Source organism: Lepisosteus platostomus, chromosome 6 (genome assembly GCF_059453375.1).
Source record: "Lepisosteus platostomus isolate fLepPlt1 chromosome 6, fLepPlt1.hap1, whole genome shotgun sequence".
Classification (NCBI taxonomy): domain Eukaryota; kingdom Metazoa; phylum Chordata; class Actinopteri; order Semionotiformes; family Lepisosteidae; genus Lepisosteus; species Lepisosteus platostomus.
This window is the reverse complement of record NC_142616.1, coordinates 6,937,112-6,962,052: the sequence shown is the minus strand read 5'-3', so window position 1 is coordinate 6,962,052 and position 24,941 is coordinate 6,937,112. Positions and strand designations below refer to the sequence as shown.

General features: G+C 43.3%; 1 protein-coding gene, 1 long non-coding RNA gene and 4 other non-coding genes across 6 annotated transcripts in view; 3 read left to right on the top strand and 3 right to left on the bottom strand.

The window, feature by feature from the left end:
- The window catches only part of LOC148659954 (uncharacterized), a 153,485-nt gene extending 129,914 nt beyond the window's left edge, over nt 1–23,571 (top strand). Inside the window, exon 3 of the long non-coding RNA XR_015939337.1 lies at nt 23,454–23,571. This is a non-coding gene — a long non-coding RNA (uncharacterized LOC148659954). The remainder of the gene's footprint in view (nt 1–23,453) is intronic.
- LOC148659959 (zona pellucida sperm-binding protein 4-like) lies at nt 4,617–11,105 on the bottom strand. The gene is made up of 15 exons (XM_088633970.1): nt 10,707–11,105; nt 10,152–10,271; nt 9,286–9,404; nt 8,965–9,166; nt 8,506–8,624; nt 6,709–6,808; nt 6,514–6,636; nt 6,259–6,431; nt 6,031–6,128; nt 5,823–5,950; nt 5,478–5,658; nt 5,249–5,390; nt 5,094–5,169; nt 4,890–4,978; nt 4,617–4,713 (listed from the first exon to the last, which is right to left on the bottom strand). The coding sequence occupies exons 1-14, from the start codon at nt 11,077–11,079 to the stop codon at nt 4,893–4,895; spliced, it is 2,040 nt and encodes a 679-aa protein (XP_088490096.1). The 5' UTR covers nt 11,080–11,105; the 3' UTR covers nt 4,617–4,713; nt 4,890–4,892.
- LOC148659958 (signal recognition particle RNA) lies at nt 13,045–13,343 on the top strand. Its single transcript, XR_015939906.1, has one exon.
- Nucleotides 13,674–13,745, bottom strand: trnap-ugg (transfer RNA proline (anticodon UGG)). Its single transcript has one exon. It is a non-coding gene; the product is annotated as a tRNA-Pro (tRNA).
- Nucleotides 14,366–14,664, top strand: LOC148659956 (signal recognition particle RNA). The gene has a single exon (XR_015939887.1).
- trnap-ugg (transfer RNA proline (anticodon UGG)) lies at nt 14,995–15,066 on the bottom strand. The gene has a single exon. It is a non-coding gene; the product is annotated as a tRNA-Pro (tRNA).
- Nucleotides 23,572–24,941: the final 1,370 nt, after the last annotated feature.

The following is a 24,941-nucleotide window of genomic DNA, read 5'->3' as shown; positions in this document are numbered from 1 at the left end:
TGCCCTCAGGAGGATACAGCAGGAAGAACAGTGAAACTAAAATTAAGCAAAAATCTCTTTCAAGCTCAATAACTCCCTTGACTGAATTCAGATTCGTTCTAGTTCTTAGTGTGGAGACCCTGCCAGTGGAGAGATGTGTACAGTAACACCTCCATTAAAAACACACACATCCCGTGTTAATAAGACACTATGAACCACTGATTGCCTAACAGGTGTTTTATATCTGAGGGTCTTATTTTCTCAGGTTTCCTCTGAATGCCTTCCCTGATGGGATTATTTTTATTGTAAGTCAGTGGTTAAAGCAGGAATGCATGGTGCTTTCTGTTGAGTTTTATTATTCCTCTTTCTAACGTCCCCTTTCAGTTTGTGCACTCAAGGGTTTTTGTCAGGGCTCAGGCTTCACTTCTCTCACTGTGAGTCTCTAGTGCAGTAATACACAGCAGTGTCTTCAGTCTTCAGTTCATCTGTAGGTTCAGTGTGCTTTTGGGATTGTCTCTGGAGATGGTGAATCTTCCCTGGACAGACTGGGCATAGTTTATAGTGCTACCTGCCCAATAACTGATGCATGCAACCCACTCCAAGCCCTTCCCAGGAGTCTGACGAATCCAGTGCGTGTAATAGTTGCCAAAGGTAAATCCTGAGGTTTTACAAGACAGCGTATGAGATTCTCCTGGTTTTTTAACTGCTGGCTCGGACTCAGTCAATCGGATTTGTGATCAAACACCTACAAGGAGAAAATAAATTTGTGTCGTGTCAGATGCTAAGCTCTTTCGTACATTGAGGCCAGTTGTTATCATTTGCTTGATCATTTGTTATTATTGCATTAAAAGAAAAGGCTCACATGTTAAACAGGCCACAGCAGTTGTAAGAAGGAGTAAAATCTTAATTGCAACTTAGTTTGCTGTTCCTCAGTTAAAGGGAAAAAGCTAGAATTAATTCTGAGTTGATCAAGTTAAATATGTCTTGACACACGAGTAATTTCCATGTGTGTCAAAGGGGTGGGATAGTTTTGACTTGGTGCTACTATTTAGGGGTTGAAAAAATAATTATTCTCCTTTGTGTTTAGATAAGCTAGTCCTGCCTGAACTCCGGGAACCACAAGCAGCTGGTTAAAGAAACCGCATAAGTATTTAATATATTACATGATTGGATTCGTGGATCTGCCTTGATATATCAAATATCTTGAGTTATACTACTGCTTTGAAAAATAATATTTCAGACATGCAGACATATGTACATTAATATTTCTTTTTTTCTAACTTTTTGAATATTTAAGAATAAAAAATGTCAAACGGAACATTCTTAGTCATTGAATTTCACATTGTGTTCCATGTACAGAGAGCTAATTGCTTTGTTTAAGTTTTTGGCTATTTGGCTGGTTTATCAAAGGCCTTCTTTTAATTGCTTTTATTCATATTTGTATGGGTCATGTTCCTTTGACTCTTTGAACTTTTGATTAACTTTATTACATGCCTCCCTCTGTCAGATATCAATGTGTTGAAAGGAAAGTGCTGTGTCTCTGTGTGTCTGCACTGTAGTGTCTCTTTCAACATGGCCCTGATGGACCCAAAGCAAGGTTGTGAAAGGTGAGGGGGACTGCCTAGAGTTTAAAACACTTGGTTGCTGCACTGTGAGTGTTGTGCTTAAAAAGCTATTGAGTTGTGAAGAAGACCCCACTATCCCAGTGTATTGCATGTCTAATGGTCCCATATTGAATATTGAAATATTGAAAAAATCGTAAAAGACTAAAAGCAAGGCTTGGAAAGGTCAGAGGACCTGCTTTGTGTGTAAAACACTTACTTGCAGCATTGTGGGTGCTGTGGTATAAATGCTAATGGCTTGTGAACAGCATCCCCCTATCCCAGTGCATAGTGCAACGTTAAATAAAAGCAGGAGGAAAAAAAGATTCAGAATGCAAATCTGTGTCTGCTGAGTAAAGAATATGAATTTTCCTGCTGTCAGCAGTATTGCATATATAGTTGACCCTTATCTGAATGAAAACAGGACATAAAGAAAGGGTTTCAGAAATCAGACAAAGCTTTATTCCCGTGCTTACACTCTGGGTAATTGGAGACTGCGCTGTTGTGCTTCCTATGGTGATATACGAGTTTTTCGCACGAAGCCGTATTGAGCAGTATTTCTCGTGTTGTGAGCGTGTGTACACAGCGGTCCCCCCGGGTTCCAGTTAGTGCGTAATTATGCATTGATGAGTTTACAAAAAGAGACTTAGCTCACTGATAGTTCTATGTACAGGCTGTGAAACTTTTCACAAGTCGAGGTCTTTAAAATGCGTTTGGGATGAAGGCTTTCTGTGTTTTTCTTGCAAAGATATGGACATAAAAATATTTGTGTGGGGTCAAAAAAATGTAGGAAAAATGAGAAAATGAATGGTGGGAAAACATTCAAAATGTACTTTTTACACAAAGCAAGTGTTTTCGCAACCCTAATAGGTTTCGTGAAAACATTACAGACATGCCAAAATCTTTTCAAACTCCAAGCTAACTTTACCGTGGTCAGTGTCCTGGGATCTGTAATGACTAATAGTCATGACCTGGGTTGGAGTAACACTCAGGTTACACGTTTACTGCATTTCACGTACTGTATTCCCCAAACCAAAAGGAATGAGTGGGAAACGACCAAGACAACGGATAGAAGAACTTGCTGTACTTCAAAAAGGGAGGCGCTATTTTCAAATGCAAACCATCCACCCCACCAAACTCAAATTGCACAAAATGCAAACCTGTTGATTTCAACACATCAAATAATTAAAAGTACCGAGTGTGTTGGTTATATGTTCGGTTGTTTTATCTGAAAATAAAAATACTTTCCAAGATTCCTCTGGTCTGCATGTGAGACGGTAGAGTTTCTAATGTTTTGCAGTCGAATTACAAACTACCTGGGTTATCTTGGTGCATAGTGCCCCCTTTAAAAAATTCTGATTCTTTTTCACATTTACGATTTTTTCTTTTTGCTTAATCAATCAATCAAAGTTTATCAAATCCACAACAATACACCATGCAGCAGTAGCTGCTGGCAATGAAATGTCTTTTCTGCGAGCTCACCAGGGCTAAAAATCAAAATTCAAGTTACAAAATAAGGTTACATAATAGATAATAGTGCAATCGAAATGGAATAAAATAAACTCAGAAAGATCTCAATAGAAATAGAGCTGCGATGTGTCCAGAGTATATGCAATACATTATGTCCAAGTAGTGCAGTATGCCGAATACAATTAAATGTATGCAAACAATGATCTTGTGATATGGGAAGTTACTAATCCTAACTTTTTTTAAAATACGTGGCTCGAAACATGAATCTTTAAACAGCCCTTGATTTCCATACTGATTTAGAAAGGACCCAATGAGAAACCAATGACTTCGGTGTTTTCAGTGGAGATTGGGTTCATCGACTAATAAGGGGGAAAATACAAACAGCTGAGCAAGAATTGAGACCAGAAAGTGGCACAACATGGTTACCAGATATACATATACAGTATAGTAGGAATATTAGGACAAGACACTGATAAAACTATTGATTGTTTCACTGGTGTCTATGGTACATGCAGAACAGAGCCAGTATCAGGACCAGGGCTTGTGGAAGTGATCCAAACATTCTTTAGAAGGGTTTTTATGGAACTAGTTCTGTGTATGCTATTTAATTGTCCTACTCTATTGCAAACCCCTCCCCACCCAAGTTCTGTTGCCTCCTTTGCTTGGTTTTTACTACTCAGAAGTGTAGTAAGAAGCCACTTTTAAAGGTTCCATCTGAAGTTCATTAGAACATAGTGTCCTGCACTTATCTGAAACTGCCATCATGAGGAGTACGGGTAGTGCTGGTCAAATTTCCAGGAAGTCCTACAACCATCCCACTGGAGGGTTTCAAAAATGAAAATGCCAACAACGCAAAACTGCTACTGTCACTATTTTGGGGCAGCAAAGCCCATAAATATATTCTTAAAGATTAGGGGTTTGAGTATCTTTCACTCAACCGAGAGTGAATCTTTAACTAGACCAATTCCAAATGGCAACGAAATTTCTGAACAGGGAAGCTTTTCATGCTTAATAATAGTACAACTGCACCCATATATACAGCAGCATATTTTAAATGCCCTAGGTACAAGAACTGCTCCAGGCCCCTTGAGTACTTCTGGCCAAACCATCACATTTAGGTGCAGGAATGAGATCTGGATGGAGAGGCAGCAACATTTGAAAAGGTTACACTGTCTAAAACCCACTCGATGGAGTAGAGCTTCAAACATTCTCCAACACAACTGGTCTAAAATCTCAGCTGATGAAGCTTGAGAAAAGTAACGCTACATACAGTATGTAAAAAGAAATTGCAAAACCTATTACCCAAGTGAATTATAACCCCCCCCCCCCACCGACAACATCCAAGTCAGGTTGACACTTCATGATGGAAGCAGACTGCCAGAGACCATGGCAGTAACCTCAGTTGCCCAACAGAGGGGCCCAGTCCTGCAGGAACTACAATTCAGTGGCAAAGCACACCATTAGACCCTTACAGGTTAGCAACATGACCATGGATAATTGCACCCATTTTACTTGCCCAAGAGCCCAACCATCCCCCTCTCTAGTTAGGGCACACAGAACACTGGATCACTTTCAACATCTTTATTAGGACTGACTTCCTCCAACAGAACCAGCTCTTCAGACATGTTGCTGGTCCCTGAAGCAGCAAGCAGCAGGCAAGAACCTGAAAAAGTGGTTGAAGCCCCATTTAGTGCAGGAAAAAGACAGGATTTTCTGGAGTACAATGGGAGAGAAATTACAGAAAGGAATCAGGCCTTGGAAGCCCTGAAAAAAAAAAAAATACCTCCATGCAAAGGGGTCCCATAGCAATTTAGTGACACTCATACCCCACCAACCTACCCCTCAGTCCCTAGGGCCCTCATCCTTCCCTGGGCAGGGGGTCCTGACACAGCGCCTGTCAGCATCTGGGTTCTCCAGCACTGGGATTTCTGCAAGAGAAGATCAGATACAGTAGTAGGCTCCTGAGGTACAAATACTATTGCAAAGCATCAGATGTGCATGGACAGAAGGAACACACGGAGAAGAGCTTAAATAGAGACTCACTGCGGCCATCAAAGCAGCCCTCCACACACTGCCGCTCAGACGGTAGGCACAGCTCTGTGGAGCACATGAAGTAGATCTGGAAGAGGGATTACATGCCAAGTTGTCATGGTTGTTTTACATGGATCTATAGAGTCTACAACTGCAAAAAGCCTCACCTCCTCATTGACATAGGAGTAGGAGGTGCTGTCCAGGAACTGGAAGGTCTGGATGTGGAAGCGGCGGTGGTGCTTGGGCAGAGCCAGCTTGGAGTGGATGTGCAGGGTGGAAGTGTGGCCGTAGTCCAGTGGATTGGGGCAGCTGCAGAGAGAGGCACCATGATCAGTACCCTGCCTGCAACTCACTTACCAGCCCAGGGTTAGAGCTGCACAAGCAGGAGCCCCTCACCCATCATAGAGCAGCACCCAGACAGCCTGGCCGGACCGGGGGTAGGCAACGCAGTAGTGCACCAGCAGCACCAGGTTGGGGTCTGGAGCGTTCAGCAGTCGCACCTCCAGGTAGACTGGGTTCCCCAGCAGGAGCCGGAGAGGCCGGTGGTACTGAGGGTAGAACCTGGAGTAGCTCTCGTCTAGAGGAAGATGGAGAAGGTATGGGTAGAGCTGTATACTGTGGCCGGATCATAAAGCCATGGCATTGTGGAGTCTAGTATAGCCAGTCATTTCTCTTACCCCTCAAGCCATGTCGCATTGAATACTCCCATCGTGAGGAGCCGTTTGATAATCAACCGCTCACCTGTGGCGATCCGGAGCTGCACCCCAAACACTCCCTGGGACAGGACAGCAGAGGGCAGGTAGGGGCTCTTCACCAGGTAGCCTGTGCTGGCCAGGTTCCCCTCAGCATAGCGGCACTCCACCAACAGCCTGCAGAGCAGGAGGCAAGCCATATTCCTCCATGTGGTAAGCTGGCCAGCACAATAGATCTAGATCAAAATCCTGCTCACCTGAAGGGGCTGTCCCTGGTAATGACTCCATAGCTCTGCATATTGCGTCTCGCCCGTGTCTCCACCTCAGCCAAGTAGATGGTTGTCTCTCCTACCACCTGAGCAGAGAGCAAGGTCAGTAACCAAGAACTGCCTCTTGAGCAGGTCCCTCCTACTTCTAATAAGGGAATTAGACACTCCTATATAGAGGAATAGGAGAACTGATTTTAAAGGGATCAGTGTACTCACAAAAGCATGGGTCCCGCAGCCAGTGACAGGGAATTTGAAGATGGCAAACTCTGAGGTACAGATGACAGGGATGCAGGATGCGTTGCCAGCAATCACCAGGCTGGCAGGATCCACAGGGGGTACAGAGATGGTCCGAGGGACAGCAAAGACAAAGTGCTTGTCAGCAGTGCACTCTGGGGAGAGAGGAACATGTCAGGATCTTCATTATGCTGGTCAGGAAAGTGCCTGGGACTGGATCAGTAAGGAGAGGCCTACCCTCCAGTGGATAGTAGCAAGAGGATGTTTCTGGGTCCACACAGCATCCCTTGGCCAGGCAGTGGACTGGAGAAATCCTCCCTGGACCACAAGGCACCCGATGGCTCCTGGGTAGTTGACATCCTGGAGAGACCAGATTGGATCCATCAACACAGTTGTGTAGCCAGTTACCAGCTCTCCAACCTATACACTCACCCTCCCTTGGTTTGTAGGGGCGATAGGGACAGGACACCACAATCTCCCCTCTTGGGCCAACATTGGGAATGTACACCACCTTCACAGTGTAGTGAAGATCCTGCAAGAAGAAAAAAAAAAAAGGGATAAGACAGTTGTGCTGGCGACATCTGCAGATAGCCAACCCCACTTCCAGATCTGAAAGTACCCAGGAACTACCACCAGAAGGGCTATTCTGTAGAACAGTGGAAGTCATGTTTACAGCCCATACCCTGAAGGTGAATGAGCTGCAGTGTTAATTCCCCCCTCCCCATCCTATTTTAAGGACTAAATACCCACAAAAATATTCCACAATGAGCATCTTGGAGTGAATCCACACTCATCTGACAGGTTATTCCATCCAAAACTCCTTCTGAAATGTATCGGCACATCAAGTTCACCGTTCACACCTCATGTCATGAATTCTTATGGTTTCTTAATTAAATGGTACCTAGATAGGCATGTACACTGGAGACATTTCACGCTGTATTGCTGTGCATTAAGAACTAGAGCACCTTGGTCTTTTTACAAGATGAAAAGGCACAGAAGGAAGCAATGCTCGTGGCACTCCATGCTTTCAGCAGGAAGAAAGCAATCTGGAGCCTGGCAGTATTTTATATAGGACAAGCCAAGCAGGAAAGGCTCCTGTAAGATACTGAAGTGCTTGTCGAGTCACAGCATGCAGAGACTTGTATTAAAACATCCATTTTATGCACTGTAGCTAGTCCACAAGTTAAACCAGAACACTAAGCAAGAATAAACAGTTTTACAGTTCAAGTATTACTCTTTTGTCTTGACCGGAGATCAGTGCAAGAAGCTCCGCTTAAAATGAATATTGGTCAAACATGCCACACGTGCTGCATTTCAGCTTGGTAATGGGACCATCAAAAAAAGCAGTTTTTGTTCATCTTGAAGTGATTAACCAAGTTGATAATATGCTCAGAGAAGTAGAGTGCACACAGCATGAAAACCATTAGAAAAGACGTCAACATACTTGTGTGGCTGGGTGTGAAGCTATGCGAGAAATAGGATCACGGCACCAACATTTTACAGAGCGTGCTGGCCTTTACCCATTTAAGAAAAAGAGCTGCGACACCTGAAGCTCAGCCCTGACACCATTAAGAGCACAAAGTCATTAACACCTAAACTATGGTGGTGTCAAAAGGGCTAGTTATTCATCAGAAAAACTGTTTATACCAGTGAGGTAAAGAATGCAGATGTTACCTGCCCACTTTTAATAGGTTTAAGCAACTCAAGCAGTCATTCTACTACAGTTATTAGCAAACTCTGGATTGCCAGGAGCCTCAAATTTCTAATGGAATGGAACTTGACAAAATTCCATACATGTGTCCCAAAATAGATTAGGAAGATATCTGCAGCAAAGGGTTCATACGTCTTGCATTTGATCTGCCCTTTCTGGGGATTACACAAAGGCTTGTGCTTTTTAACAGCTATACAAGTTAAGCTGCTTGACTAGAATGACTAAAACTAGCCTTACTGTTTAGTCATCTAAAATGATGAGTGCAAATTTAGCTCAGTCACTTTCTAGTTACCCTCTAAATTTAGTCCGACTCTTGGGGACTTGATAGGCCAAATTAACCCTGGTCATCTGAACCAACTTCTTCTAGAACAATACCCATTTGTTTAGACAAGGTCTTCCTTTCAGCCATATGGTGGAATTGGAAATGGAAGGCATGTTCATTGCTCATAGTACAGGCCAGTATATATATATAAAAATGCATAATACTCAGGAAATACAAAGCCCAAGCCCAGCCTCACCACAAGCTGGACATGGCAGCCAGTGTACAGGATGGTCAGGGTGTTCAGGTACCGCCCTGCAGTCACAGAGTATCCACAGGATGGAGTGTCCAGCACAGACACCAGGCTGCCAGAAGAACCTGTACAGGGTACACAAGAATCCAAGTTTCTTCTTGTACCTGCAATATGAAATCCTGTCAATCAGTAATGGATACCATGTATGCATTATGGCATATTGGATAGAGGCAACTCTTATTTTAAGGTGCATCTTGCATCATAGGGAAGCTCCAAACAGCAATCAGCACAGTGTAATGCTGCAACCCACAATGTCAAGGCACATTTAGGGGGTACTGGAACTGTTCAAAATGCCATGTAAGCCCCCTGTTCCATTAGTGGCCAACAAGCAGCAGCAGTCTTGCTAGGCAACAGCCTTCTGCCTTACCAGGGGCCAGCAGTAAAACTCCTTCCCCAGTCACTCACTCTGAACCTTGATCTCCTCCAGGGGGCCAGCAGGCAGGGTCACAGTCATGCACACCTCACTGCAGGAGATGGTCAGGCCTCTGGGAGGTGGGGGTGGAGGGACAACTGGAACATGGCAGGACACCGTGCCAGTCACCCATTTCCTCTGCTGTTTGTCATAGTATCTCACGGTCAGGGAGTAGTGTTGCCGCTGGTTCTTCCTCTGTGGTGGGGAACAGGGTTGCAGGTTAAAAGCACTGATGTAGAGCCATTTGGATCAACTAGGGCACTATTGCTCTCGCACAAGCTCCCAGGGTGTCCAAACCCAGAACTTCCCCTTACCCAGGTCCTGATGTAACACCCTTTGTAGGAAGCCACCAGCACCAGCCAGCTCCTGGTGGTCCGCACCTTGTGCCCACAGTGCTCTGGGAGACTGGTGACCAAGAGAGGAGCCATTTTGCCTGGGAGAAGGTGGAGTGTTAGAGGCTTACAGGTAAGTGGCCTTTCACAGCAGCTCTGTACAGCACCAGAAAGCAAGAAAAAAAAAAAGAGGTCTTCCCCTTTCTAGGGACATCTACTGCATCATGCCCCTAATTCTGGTCCTCCACACTTGCCTGCTCTTCTCTCAATTTAATTGACCAAAGGGTACTGAACTGGAATACATGCAGGTTCTCTTTGGTTACAATAGAAACTGGAGGCTTGGCACAATAGTCCACACTCTGCATCTTCATAAAAAAAAAACCAACAACCCAAATAAGCATTAGTATTGTGCTCTGCGAGGCAAGAACATCCCCCCTGGTAAGGGTGGTTTCAAGCATCTCATGCAGAGACATACCCATTTAGGGAGATACAATCCATTGAGCAAAAAAGCACATTCATTTGGAGACACTGTAGACTTAATAGAATTAGGAAAGTCACAGAAGTCTTTACCCCATACACTGTATGGAACAAGATTTCCCTATCCATTCCCATGAAATGGTGCAATGTTCAAAGACGAGCAGAGCATTCTGGGGGTGTATGTACCCATTGAGGTACAGGGACAATTGTTTAGAGAGGCTGTCCTGCTACATTGGGGGATACCACTGCAGCACAATCCTTTGTTGTACAGCTCAGATGGCACATGAACAGGTTTTGATCTCCTGAACAGAGGATGGCACAACCTGTCCATGTATAGGGCTAGTGCAGGTACAGGCGGGGTAGAACCTCACCCTTCAGCAGGTAGACTCGGCTGAACCTCCTCACAGAGAACTTGAGCATCATGCTGCTCTTGCCACAGGACAGCAGGGGGCGGCTGTGGGATTGCTGCTGCTGGGGGTCACCCCGAGACTCTGGGAGGAAAGAGAGGACAGCAAGAAGTGTTACTGGGTACAAGACCTTCAAGTTAGTAGCTGCATCAGCAAAGGAACAAGTAAAGGTTTATTCCATGCTGAAGAGAAAAGAAAAACAGTTCCAGCTGTGGAGCCATCTTCAGGTGAAGGCTCCACAGCCAAAATGGTTCTCTTCAGTACAGAAAGTAGATTTACTTGTTCCCCGTGAAGAACTGTAAGAATGCACTTCACTCTAGATGAAGGTTACTTCAGAAGGAATTTCTGCTGTAACCTACTGAAAGGAAAGAAGAAGCAGCCCTATGCAAAGCACGCATGCAGATAGGAATGGTTATGACCATTCCTATGCACCCAGACTTCCTTTTAGAGGAAATACAGCAGAGCTACTTTACTACCATGCAGTTGTATTCAGTCCACAGATTTGAAGAAACTCCCTACCAGGGTCAGATGAAGGAGGATCTGCTCCAGAGGGACCAGTTGTCACTGCTGCCACATCTCTCTGCACATCAGCACCAGAGTCCTTATCCAGGTCTTCCCCCTCAGCATCAGAGTCCATTTCCATCAAGTCCTGCTCTTCCCCATTTAGTACCCCTCTCACCTCTCCAGCAGAATAACCATCATATCCATCTGGTGGGGTCTCCCGGAATACAGGACTACCCACATTTGGCTCAAAACCATCATAACCTTCTTCTTCAACAAAAACAGCATCTTGACCCTTGAGCTGGGCTTGGGCCACTGCAACACAGAGCCATGCTAACAATACAGGCAAAAGGAAATCCATCATAACCACTCCTCTCCCCATTTTTTTCATACAAAAACACTTCAAGAGCAGGAATAACTATCACTCCTGCCGCTGGGGTTTATATACACGCACAGTGAGGCGCGGGCTGTCCTGTGGGCCAATCAGGAGCAGGTAAGGAAGTCCAGAACATTTCCACGCGCTGAGGTTTCGGACGCGGTGTTGAGAGTGAAATCACGTGACACAGTTTGACTGCCCGGATACGCTGCGTGATCAGCTTGTTCTTGTATCATCAGTCTAAACTGAGACAATAAAAATAGAACTTGTAAACAATCGTATTACATCGTGATGAAATGCCGTTGATCGAATTGAACAATGATTCTTCATAATATTAATATTATAGCTGTGATGCAGATCGCGGTAACTTTCACTGTGTTCGAAGATCCCGCTCTGTTGATGACCTGAGCAAATTGAAACGCCAGAAAACACCTCCGTACTACAATACATTCTCACGAGCTGATATTAGGCAGGAAGTTTGAAAGCGAAGGCAGATGACAACAAGTGTTGTTCAAGGTGAGAAGTGTGTTCATAACGGGAACATTTAATAAGTTAATTTCCGTTCAATTGTATTCCTACTACGGACAGAGTTTATTTAAAATTGATATATCAATTCCACAACAATACAGCGTGCAGCAGTAGTTGCTGGCAATGAAATGTCTTTTCTGCGAGCTCACCAGGGCTAAAAATCACAAAATCCAAGTTACAAAATAAGGTTACATAATAATAGATAATAGTGCAAACGAAATGGAATAAAATAAACTCAATATAAATAGAGCTGCGATGTGTCCAGTGTGTATGCAGTACATTATGTCCAAGTAGTGCAGTATGCCGAATACAATGAAATGTACGAAAACAGTGGTGTTGTGATACAGGAAGTTACTAATCCTAACTTTTAAAAAATACTTGGCTCGAAAAATCTTTTAAACGGCCCTTGATTTGCATACTGATTTAAAAAGGACACAATGAGAAACCGATGACTTCTTTAGATTTTTTTAAAAGGACACAGTTACGAAGACGTGCTAGTTAAAGCCTCATTTTAAGAACATGCAGTCGCTTGCTAATGCTCGCCTTTTAAGGCTACATCCGCAACTCTTCTGATTTAGGGTATGATATTGGTGACAAATGTAATTTTCCTGTTCACACAAACGCACAGAGGATACTGGACTTAAGTGCAAAATACACCAACTCGGCAGACGGGGTTACTGGAGGTCAAAGTCCCCGTGCACGGTCACGTGATCACTCGAAAAACAAGGCGCTATATCTCGGTAAAAAGACATGAGCTGGGAATTTACTTTCAACGACACAGACGCAGCACTAACGAATGAGACCGGTTTGGTTTCCCGACACCAACGAGCCATTCGCACACGTGGGGCTGTCTGTTTGCCAGTACTCGTTGTAAAAAAAAAGGAGAGAGGGACAGATGTGAACGGTTTTCCAAAGGATGAAAGTCGCCTTCATTTATTCACATTTGCGACCCATTTCGCACTCTTCAGCGTAATGATATTTCCCCCAAAAGTGGTTTAAATCTCAAAAGGAAGAAGACATCTTAATGTCGTAATGTACAGTACTTGCAATCGTTTCACTGTGGAATTCTGTTTCTTCTCGTGAAAAATCTCCGTGCTCCGCCGACTTCTCTCTTTAGGACAGCCCGCTGTAACTTTAAGCGAGGGGCCTGAACCAAGTGCTGGAAGAGCGGGTGTCGTGACTTTTTTTGCATTTCAGCTCAAGTGATGTCAAAGCAAAGAAGAACGGATGTAATGCGTGCGTTCTAGAAAGTCTACGAGAGCAATACCGCCAGCTGGTGCTTTTTGGACGAGCTCGACAACAGGACAGGACGAAGCATTTTTCAGCAGTTTTTTCCGCATTTTTCGGGGCAGCCACCTGCCAGCCTGAGATCCTAGCGTTTCAAACACCGAGCTGTCCCCTGGACTTGGCTCACAGCACACGAAGATGAGAAAAAGAGCGAGGCTGCTTCTCGCCGGGCGTGGTGGCGCACGCCTGTAATCCAAGCTGCCGGGAGGCTGAGAGCGAGGGACCGCTTGCGCTCGGGAGTTCTGTACAGCAGTGGGCTGTGTTGATCGGGGGTCCGCAGCGTCTTCGGCACCAATATGGTGATCCCGGGGGAGCTTGGGCTCACCAGGTTGTCTAAAGAGGGGTGTACCAACCCAGGTCGGAAACGGAGCAGGTGAAAGCCCCCGTGCTGATGCGTGCTGGGACAGCTCCTGTGAGCAGCAGCTGTCGTGCAGCCCGGGCAACAGAGTGGGACGCGGTCTTTTGCCACAACTTTGGAAGGAGGGAATCTTCATCTGTGTCCGGGGTGTTACAGTCAAGTTTGTTGCTTTTGTTTAGTCTCTTTGATTTTCTTTTGTTTGCGTGGGTCGTTCGTTTTTCCTTTGTAGTTTTTTTCTTCTGCTCTGAACCCTTTAATACATTGTCTTTGAATTGTATGACATCCGCTCAAGTGTTGTCAAAGCAAGGATGGACGGGTAAAATGCCTGCCTTCCTGGCGTCTTGCAACACGAAAACGGCGGTGAAGCAGTTCGCTTTGCGTGGGCAGAGCACAAGTGGGAAAGCCTCTCTCTTACGCACGAGTCAGAGCACAAAACGGGCTCGTCCGGGATTTGAACCCGGGACCTCTCGCACCCAAAGCGAGAATCATACCCCTAGACCAACGAGCCATTCGCAGAGGGGGTGCTGGCTGTTTGCCAGAACTCGTTGTAAAAAAAAAAGGAGAGAGGGACAGATGTGAACGGTTTTCCAAAGGATGAAAGTCGCCTTCATTTATTCACATTTGCGACCCATTTCGCACTCTTCAGCGTAATGATATTTCCCCCAAAAGTGGTTTAAATCTCAAAAGGAAGAAGACAACTTAATGTCGTAATGTACAGTACTTGCAATCGTTTCACTGTGGAATTCTGTTTCTTCTCGTGAAAAATCTCCGTGCTCCGCCGACTTCTCTCTAGGACAGCCCGCCGTAACTTTAAGCGAGGGGCCTGAACCAAGTGCTGGAAGAGCGGGTGTCGTGACTTTTTTTGCATTTCAGCTCAAGTGATGTCAAAGCAAAGAAGAACGGATGTAATGCGTGCGTTCTAGAAAGTCTACGAGAGCAATACCGCCAGCTGGTGCTTTTTGGACGAGCTCGACAACAGGACAGGACGAAGCATTTTTCAGCAGTTTTTTCCGCATTTTTCGGGGCAGCCACCTGCCAGCCTGAGATCCTAGCATTTCAAACACCGAGCTGTCCCCTGGACTTTGCTCACAGCACACGAAGATGAGAAAAAGAGCGAGGCTGCTTCTCGCCGGGCGTGGTGGCGCACGCCTGTAATCCAAGCTGCCGGGAGGCTGAGACCGAGGGACCGCTTGCGCTCGGGAGTTCTGCACAGCAGTGGGCTGTGTTGATCGGGGGTCCGCAGCGTCTTCGGCACCAATATGGTGGTCCCGGGGGAGCTTGGGCTCACCAGGTTGTCTAAAGAGGGGTGTACCAACCCAGGTCGGAAACGGAGCAGGTGAAAGCCCCCGTGCTGATGCGTGCTGGGACAGCTCCTGTGAGCAGCAGCTGTCGTGCAGCCCGGGCAACAGAGTGGGACGCGGTCTTTTGCCACAACTTTGGAAGGAGGGAATCTTCATCTGTGTCCGGGGTGTTACAGTCAAGTTTGTTGCTTTTGTTTAGTCCCTATTATTTTCTTTTGTTTGCGTGGGTCGTTAGTTTTTCCTTTGTAGTTTTTTTCTTCTGCTCTGAACCCTTTAATACATTGTCATTGAATTGTATGACATCCGCTCAAGTGTTGTCAAAGCAAGGATGGACGGGTAAAATGCCTGCCTTCCTGGCGTCCTGCAACACGAGAACGGCGGTGAAGTAGTTCGCTTTGCGTGGGCAGAGCACAAGTGGGAAAGCCTCTCTCTTACGCACGAGTCAGTGCACAAAACGGGCTCGTCCGGGATTTGAACCCGGGACCTCTCGCACCCAAAGCGAGAATCATACCCCTAGACCAACGAGCCATTCGCGGACGTGGGGCTGGCTGTTTGCCAGTACTCGTTGTAAAAAAAAAAAGGAGAGAGGGACAGATGTGAACGGTTTTCCAAAGGATGAAAGTCGCCTTCATATATTCACATTTGCGACCCATTTCGCACTCTTCAGCTTAATGATATTTCCCCCAAAAGTGGTTTAAATCTCAAAAGGAAGAAGACAACTTAATGTCGTAATGTACAGTACTTGCAATCGTTTCACTGTGGAATTCTGTTTCTTCTCGTGAAAAATCTCCGTGCTCCGCCGACTTCTCTCTAGGACAGCCCGCCGTAACTTTAAGCGAGGGGCCTGAACCAAGTGCTGGAAGAGCGGGTGTCGTGACTTTTTTTGATTTGAACTGTCTGTCTGGGCTCTATTTATAAAGTTTGTTTTTGCATGTTGGAAATTTAAAATTCTTAAAGAGATCACAGGTCGGTACATTTGACATATTTGAGTGCCTTCTAATTCACTCCCTACTGTTGTCCCCTATAAGATAAATTGAGAGGCGTGTGCACAAATTGTGATTTGATAAAGAGGAATATTTATTTGATATCTTTGAATATCTGTAAAATTAGTAAATTGATCTTTAAATCATTAGCATAACACTTTGGAAAATAAATTGCTTATGGAAGAATTTAGCATTTGAAGTAATTAATAACCAGTAATTGGAGTTTGCATGATCATATAATGTGTTACAATCTAACGACAGTATACCTCCAAATTCTCTCATAGAGCTTCCCAGTGGATAATGGGTTAATGGATGAGATGTAGAGTATTTGTTAAAATGTATTTAACGTTAACCCATGATCACGTCACAAGATAGAGTTGATCTTGGATTTTTGAGGTCAGGCCCTAAATTGAAACAGCTTGTAAAGGAACCTTTTCAGATCCTAATGTGAACATTAAAACTTCCAGAGAATTTCTGATTTTGGGGGGCATCTATAAACACGTATTTGCTGTGCTGAGCCGATTGATATTGCAGGAGAAATATAAATTGTTGTCTTTGTACCAGTAAATACAGCTCAGAATACTGGCTCTTGTAAAACTGTTGCATGTTATTGGTGAAATGTATAATGTAAATAAGGGCAAAATTGTAGTAATAATCTAGTTCTTGATATTGCAGGAGAAATATAGATTTATATGTGGTTCTTAGAGTATGTGACGTCTTGTAACTACTGCGTATTCGTAAACAGTGACAGTTATTGTACAGGCAGTGAAGGGAACTTCCTCACTGTGGTCCTCGGGCACAGTAATACACAGCTGTGTCGTCAGACTGCAGGCTGTTCATCTGCAGGTAGACTGAGCTGCCAGACTTGGAGATTGTGAACCGGCCCTTGATGGAGTCTGCGTATTCTGTGTTAGCATTGTAGTAAATGAGTGCCAGCCACTCCAGTCCCTTTCCAGAGGGCTGACGAATCCAGCCCGTTGCATAGCTGCTATCCGTCAGGGAATATCCACTGACTGCACAGGACAGCCGCAGGCTCTGTCCTGGCTTTCCGATCTCCGAGCTGGACTGGGTCAAGACCACATCACAACTGGCATCTGCAAAACCAGGAAACACAAAACAACCTCTTACTAGACATCAGAGACACAATATATACAGCAGACTTAAACAAAGCCAACAGGAAACACTCACGTTGCACAAACATCAAGACCAGTAATACTCCTGCTGAGAGACTCATGTTTGTCTCAGGACTGTGACTGTGAACCCTGGACAGACAGTTCAGGTTTCCTCAGGGAGCCCCTGTTCATCTGTGTTTAATATGCCTCTGCCTCTCACTTTGCATGAGGGATTTGCATGAAGTTTGAGAAACAGGAAGCTCAGCTCTTTTCTCTTCCATAAAATCATTCAGAGCTATAGAGACATGATCTACGATGTCTCACTTTAATGTATACGTTTGGATATGTGTACATGAATGGGTGGGTGTATATGTACCTGTATAAGATCTTTCTGCACAGAAATGTTGTTATGGTTTTTTTGCAACATCTGTTTTTTAACAAGTTCTGTCAGTTGTTTTGCCAGTACCATATTCCTCATGTATACTACATTTATATTAGTATCGTCGGTCAATATCTGCACATTATCGGAATAGAGGACAATACTGAACCAGAGCACTGCAAGTCCAGATGAAACCTGGCTTTTCTGCAATTTGCAGAACCAATTTCCCTTTAGAAAGAACTTGTTCCCCACAGTGACAAGCGATAAGTTTTTCAGATTGCTTTTCCACATTTCATCATTTGAAAGAATCTCAATGTTTAATACCTGATAGAAAAGCATAAATAAATATTTTACACTGATTGCTTTACACAACACATCCTGTATGGTTTCTTATATAAATTATTTTACACCTTAGAATGTTGCATCTTAAAAAACATAGATTTGTCTAAATATTTTATTTTATTGATATCTCTATTAACAATTTAATAAGTAAAAATACAAAACATATTTCTAGATGTCGCTGGAGAATGTTGATAACAGGGTCATCATGTGAAAATGTGTGAAAACATTGCGCAATAGGATAGCCTATAAAAAATGTTTTCAGATTTTTTTCAGAAATTCATATATATTCACATATAGTTTTGTTGTTTTTTCGTTGATTAACTCAAATACTCAAATAAGGAATCAGTTCTGTAATAGCTGTTATAGACTCAGTAGCAACCGTTCAAAACTGACAGTAAATTCTTGAGCTAGGAGTTATTATTGGTGTCGCTAATGAATTTGAATCTCTACTTCCCATGTCGTGGACTTTTCATGTTCCCAATCCTAAATCAATTAAATACCTTATTATTTATTTTGTAGGGTGAACAATCCTCAGCTATCAAAGTTATTAAAAATCAGTGGAATCAATTGGAACCTGTAATGAAGTCCCAAATTCCTTTGACCCTGTTCGTGACCTTAATTAGAAACCAACCTGCTGAAGACTGGGATAAGTTTGGTCTGCAACCATTTGAATACTTTGGAAGCACAGTTAAACATCAATTGTAAAGGTTGTATACGATGTTCACGGAGGATCAAAACTTTATTTGATGTGATTTTGGGACCCAAATATTTAAAGATCTCTATATGTGATGCTTTTATTATCGTAATGAAAGAGAAATACTGAAATAGACAAACTGCATAGTCTCCCTAGTATAATCACTTCATGTAGTTCCTTCAAATTCAGTACATTATGTGGTTTTCGGACCATCTGTTCACTGGACTTGATCACTGTGTCTGTAGCACAGTAATACACTGCAGAGTCTTCAGTCTTTAAGCTCCCCATCTGTAAGTACAGTGTACTTTTGGAATTGTCTCTGGAGATGGTGAATCGTCCCTGTACAGACTGAGCATACATTGTACTATCACCATCATAGTTGATGTAGGCCAACCATTCCAGTCCTTTCCCAGAAGGCTGTCTGATCCAGCTCAAAGTTCTATCGGTAATCGTATCTCCATCATCATCCTGACCAGAGCCCTGACAAGACAGTGTGAGAGACTCTCCTGGCTTTTTAACCTGAGGATCTGACTGGGTCAGAACAATGTCAGATCGGACACCTGGAAACAGAAAACAAAGTCAGACAGTTGCTGGTTGTTGCTGGAGTGGCTGTCTTTCTACTTGCGAGCAGATACTCACCTGACAAACACAACACTATCATGAGGAAAAAGCTCAATGTCTGCATTGTGACCTGTTAGCAATGCAAAGAAAGAGAACTTCGGTGTTAGCTGTCTTCCTTCTCTTGTGTGGCTCTTGTGTCAGAGGGTTAAATAACAAGAGGAACTGGTAGATTTGCATAAACATCTAGGACAAAATATTTATAGAAATATGCTGTATTGTTGTGTGTATTTGTGCACAGTTTATATAGCTGCTTCTGGTATGTCAGTAATTTAAATAGACAAAGAAGGTTCAGACTCTCTGAGGATCAGAGTGGTTTGTAAATGCTGTATATTGTTCATTACATATGATGATTTTCTTACAGTGTTGATTTGATTCGATTCATTTCAGTTAGATTCAATTTGATTCAACTTGATTCGATTCAATTCAGTTCAACTCAACTCAAATACTATACTATAAAATAAAATACTTTATTCATTCCCAGGGTGGCAATGTAAGAAGGATTTATTGCATTTCTTTCAGTAAAAATATTTTGGATTCATTCATTGAATTTTAAATCATGAGTATATCACAAGGTTAAAGGTGTTGGTTATAGAACTTGGATTTTTAATTTGAGTCACTTGACAAATATATAGGAGACACACTGGATAAAATTATAAAAGAAGTATTATCTATTATTATGTTTTTATCATGTGTTTAAAATTGCCATCCACATCTGAACAGGACTTGAATTTCATGTGAAGGAAGTTAATAAGAATTTCTAATTTCTCTGTGTATCTGTGATTATGTATGTATTTGACAAAGATATACTACATTGTCTCACAGTACCCCCTACTGACTAATGTGCATTACTGCTTTCAACAAGCAGAGCAAAGCCTACAGTCACTGTAGCCAGGAATGCAGCAGTTCACACTCAGAGTACGCTTGCTTGTTTGGAAACATCTTTAAAAATCTAGTTTGAATGGAGAGAAGTGTATTGAAATGTGAACTTAATTGATAAAAATTTCACTTTAAATATTGCTAAATGAGAAAGACCCTCGAAGACAAATCAGAAAAAAAAAACAGTTAATATCTGCATACTGGCATATGTGATGTTCTTGGACACTAAAATTACTGTTTAATGTCCCAAAGGGTAACATCTACATCTTCACATTCAGTGTCAATGGGACAATCCTTCAAAACACAATTTTGGAATCAGTTCAACTTAACACTGTTCAACTTCTAACTTAGAACACTGTAGTAATAGTTTTGGTACAAGCAGTATATCAACATCTTTTACTGCCTCTATAGCACAGTAATACACTGCAGTGTCTTCTGTCTTTTCTCTATAAATGCACTCTTCAATTTGGAATTGTCTCTGGAGATGGTGATTAGTCCTAAGCACATGGGATATAATCTGTGCTTCCAACAGTATTACTGATGTCACCTAACCAGTCCAGTCCTAGGAAACTGTTGGATCAAGTTCACATAACAGTATTGAACAGTATTGATATCTCCATCCTTGTCTTGTCCAGATCCCTGACAAGACAGTTTGACAGACTCTCCAGGCTTTTTAACCCAAAGACTGGACTGGGTCAGAACAATGTCAGAGTGGACACCTGGAAAGAGACAAATCAGAGGTAATATCTTCAAGTAGGTAGCTGTGTCAGCATGCGTAGGCTGCAAAGGAACAAGAAAAGGTTTATTCCATGCTGGAAAGAGAAGCTCCTCCAGTCCTTGGGGCTCATCATTATGGTAAGGATGTCACGAGGCCCACCAAGCACCAGGAAACCCTACGTCAGATCACAGATCAATCCTGCCCTGCTCTGTCTTGCCAGCACATAGCTTGACTCATCAGGGATGTCTGGCCAAAGGAATTTTTGAGTATAAACTTCTTAATTCACATTAGAAATTTCCAGAGTCAAACTGTAATTCCAAATGTTTCTTTGATGTTTAGTTCACAATAGTACATACGTATTAACTTGTGTCTGAGAATAAAAAAGGAAATTAAGTACATGAGACTGATAGAACTTATCAATGAATTTCAGGTCCTGTTTTGTGTCTGCGTGTTTATACAGGTTACAAAGTAAGCTTCAGACAAAGAAAGGGGATCCACTACACCCAGTGCTCAAGTGCAGCCTCATCAATGTGACAAAGTGTGCCATTCTGCAAGCAGACTCACAGGAGATAATGGGAGGAGTGAGAAACTGCTTTACTCACTAAATCAAAGTGGGTCTGTAAGGTGGCCAACTCTACTCTTATATACAGTGTCGTGGGATCTGTAAGGACCAATAGTCAGGACCTGTGTTAGAGTAACACTTAAGTTAGATGAAACATTTTACATACAAGATGTAGAAACCACACACTTTCATTCTAATCACACAATATCAATGTCTACCACTGATTCCCTCCCAGAAGTTCCCTGAGAGGCTGAGCTTACTTTCTCAGGAGATTAGAAAACTGAAATGTCATCTACAACAGGTGTCTGTTACTTCAAAAGTACTCAGGCCAGAGTCAGGAAGTAACCCAGGTCAGATTCTACATGGTGACCCCAGATTGAATTAGTTTTGAAATTTATAACATCATGACTGAGAATTAAGGAAACTAGATAACTGTTTATTGGTCATAAATGTATATAAATATTTATTTCATGTAGGTTTCAGAACTTGATGTGCTGGCTGACTTGTGGTCACATCACTTACATGTTCACCCTATGGAAACTCTCAGTTCAGCTGTTTGGTTTATTTTTTAAAAAGTGAAAGCCTCCATGTACTGGCAGGCTTCCTGTTTGTGAATGAAAGCTGTTACACTTGAGGGATTTTGTCAGGGCTCAGGCTTCACTTCTCTCACTGTGAGTCTCGAGCACAGTAATACACAGCAGTGTCTTCAGTCTTCAGGCTGTTCATCTGTAAGTACAGTGTGCTGCTGGAACTGTCTTCAGAGATAGTGAATCGTCCTTCAGCAGACTGGGTATAGTAAGCTGGATACCCATGTGTACCAACTGTCGCCACCCCCTCCAGCCCCTTGCCAGGAGCCTGTCTCACCCAGCCCATAGCATAGCTGCTGAATGAGAATCCTGACACTTTACAGGAGAGTCTGTGAGTTTCTCCAGGCTTTTTTTTTGATTGCAGGTTCAGACTCAGTCAATGTTATTTGAGACTGGACACCTGTAAATCAGACAGAAATTGAAATTAGAATACAGAAATAAAGAAACAGAATAAGAGTAAAATATAATTAAGACATTTTTTAATGCACATTTTAATTCAGTAAACAAAACTAATTTTACACACAATGGAATATTAAAGACCCACCTGTTATAGCTCCTAAAAGGAATACTGATGAAAAAAACTAAATCATTCTGTTATATCAGAACAAGACTGAGCAAATTCACCAGTCAAAGCCGTCTCTCTGCTCAGGTTTCCTCATTGACAGAGAATAAGTGGAGTCTGAGCTTGGTGAGTTTGCATATGCTGGAGGGGAGGGGCTGGTCTCTACACTTAAATAGTAGTAAACCAGGTCAAGCACAGTGGAGCAATCCTGACACTTCACCCAAAGTGCAGACCTCACCTCCCTCACAGTGTGTCTCTTATGCAATGGCAGGTACACACTCCAGTTCGTGGTTTCTATGTTCTGGTCCATCGTCAATCCAATGTGTTTGCAATGTGCTTTCCTGAATCCGAGCTTGGAATTTCTCACAGTTCAGCAGATTTTAGAACCTCAGAGAATCTTAATGCTCTCACAGTCCTGCATAATCAGCAGTGCAATTTCAGCAGTCTGATCAAACTCTAATTCACGAGGAATGACGGCAGCCGAAAGCTTGGGAGAAATTAGAATAATTTATTGAGATGTGGAGATTTGGCGTAACCCACTTGGCTGAGGGCCAACCTCCCGGCCGTTGGACGGGGAGGATAGGACCCCCATGCGACCAATGGGGTAGCTGCAAAGGTGGAGAGGGGGTGGAGGAGGGATGCAGAAAACGAACGAGGAAGAGGAGAGGGTGAAGTTTGATATATATGGAGACCGGTTGCTTACGTCAGGATTAGTGAGAACTGTGGCAGCTGTGTCGAATGAGCTCGGCTGCTTTCATTCCTCCCGAACTTTCATTAAAAACTCCATTTAAAGTGGGGGAGAGGTGCAAATTGAATAGCGAGCTTCACTGGAGTGCCTCGCCTGGCTGAGGAGAAACACAGCCCATCCGGAAGCATGGGACTGTCCATCCTCCCCTGCAGTAATGGAGGTCCCAATGAGGACAAAGATGGGACATAGGGAGGGATGAGAATGCAATGGGTCAGCTAGAAGTGTAAAACGTATATGTAAATCACCAAACGTGGGTGAGATTAGGCAGACTATACCCTTTAATAACCAAGTCTCAAAATGAATAAACACACTTAACACATGTACTGCAGCTGTTCTGTGCATGATTTCTCAAGTGCGGGTTAAACTCCAGGGTTCGTACAACGACACCTTAAAACCATGTGATCTGCTGCCACCTAGCGGTTCTCTGTTTAAAAACAGCAAAAAACAGCACAAAACTTTGGTGTTCCAGCAGCACTGTAAATCATTTTGCACATAATTATAGTTCATCTAGGCTGTACATGCATTTTGATTAGTTTTGATTAGAATTCAGTGCTAAAGTAAAACAAATGCAGTAAGTTTGAAAATCTTCCAATTGACAGCAATGATTTCATTAATTTCATCTCACTAGTGCAGCGTCAAGGCAGGATACACCAGGATACACCATACATGTAACGTCAATCAATCTGCTGTGATACTAGTGTCATACATACAGCTGTGTCTTCAGCTCTCAGGTTGTTCATTTGTAAGAAGAAGGTGCTGGAGGAGGTGTCCATGGAGGCAGTGAAACGCCCTTGGACTGAAGAGGCATAGTACTTGCTGAAACTTTCGCTAAGGTAGCTGGCCAACCACTCCAACCCCTTCCCACTAGTCTGATGGATCCAGCCTTTCCTATAGGTGTCTATCTGGAATCCAGACACCTGGCAGGACAGTTTCAGAGACTCTCCTGGCTTCTCGCCTCTGCAGAGGCAGGCTGGGTGAGTGTGATGCTGGACTGGGCTGTAACAGCTGTGGAAACAAACAGACATCAGCTCAGGGCTCACCATTGTGAACGAAGCCTATAAATCAAGGGACACAGAATCAAGGGATTTTACCTGAAAGTCCCAGCAGAAGAAAAACACAGGACACTGAGGTGATTCATGCTGTAAGACTGGACACAGTCTCTCTCCTGAGGAGCTGTAGCTTCTCTGTTAGAGAGTGAGGACACTGCCAGTTATATACAGGAAACATGATGATTTGCATGCAATGCAAACTATCATAGAACTGTTATATTTCTTCAGCTGATGCTTACTGCTGCTCATGATACTGTTAACGTCTTGCCCCCCTTTTCCATTAAAAAATCAAAACAGAAAACAGAAAGATCGATTGTGTTCAGATACATTCCACTCAGATTGAAACTGATCACATTCAGACTGAATCCCAATGCCGACAGTGGCTTCTCAATGAATATATACATGAAGGGTGTGAAAAACGAAATGGGAATTCAGGCACAGGTCTGGATTTTTTTGGGGGTAACATTGACTTTAGTGTTAATTTAGAATTGACTTCCTTAATCTTTTTTATTTAAGGGATAGTCTGGTTTTAACATTTCATTTTCATCTACATTGAAGCCAGTGAATGACTTTCTTATGTACCTCAAAAGCGTTTGAATGCAGTTTTAATTTTAGCCTTTCTTAAAACACATATTTTTTTCTGCTCTGCATTCTCCAAGACTCTCACACTTTCCCTTGGCTGCAACATTTTTCAACCCCCTTGCCATGTGTTTCACTATCATTACCTCCTGAATGAGGTGTGTTCCTGTAGACGCTGCACTCGTATCACAGCAGATTAATTGACGTTACATGTATGGTGTATCCTGCCTTGACGCTGCACTAGTATCACAGCAGATTGATTGGCGTTACATGTATGGTGTATCCTGCATTGACGCTGCACTAGTATCACAGCAGATTGATTGGCGTTACATGTATGGTGTATCCTGCCTTGATGCTCCACTAGTATCACAGCAGATTGATTGGCATTACATGTATGGTGTATCCTGCATTGACGCTGCACTAGTATCACAGCAGATTGATTGGCGTTACATGTATGGTGTATCCTGCCTTGACGCTGCACTAGTATCATAGCAGATTGACGTTACATGTATGGCGTATCCTGCCTTGACGCTGCACTAGTATCACAGCAGATTGATATTACATGTATGGTGTATCCTGCCTTGATGCTCC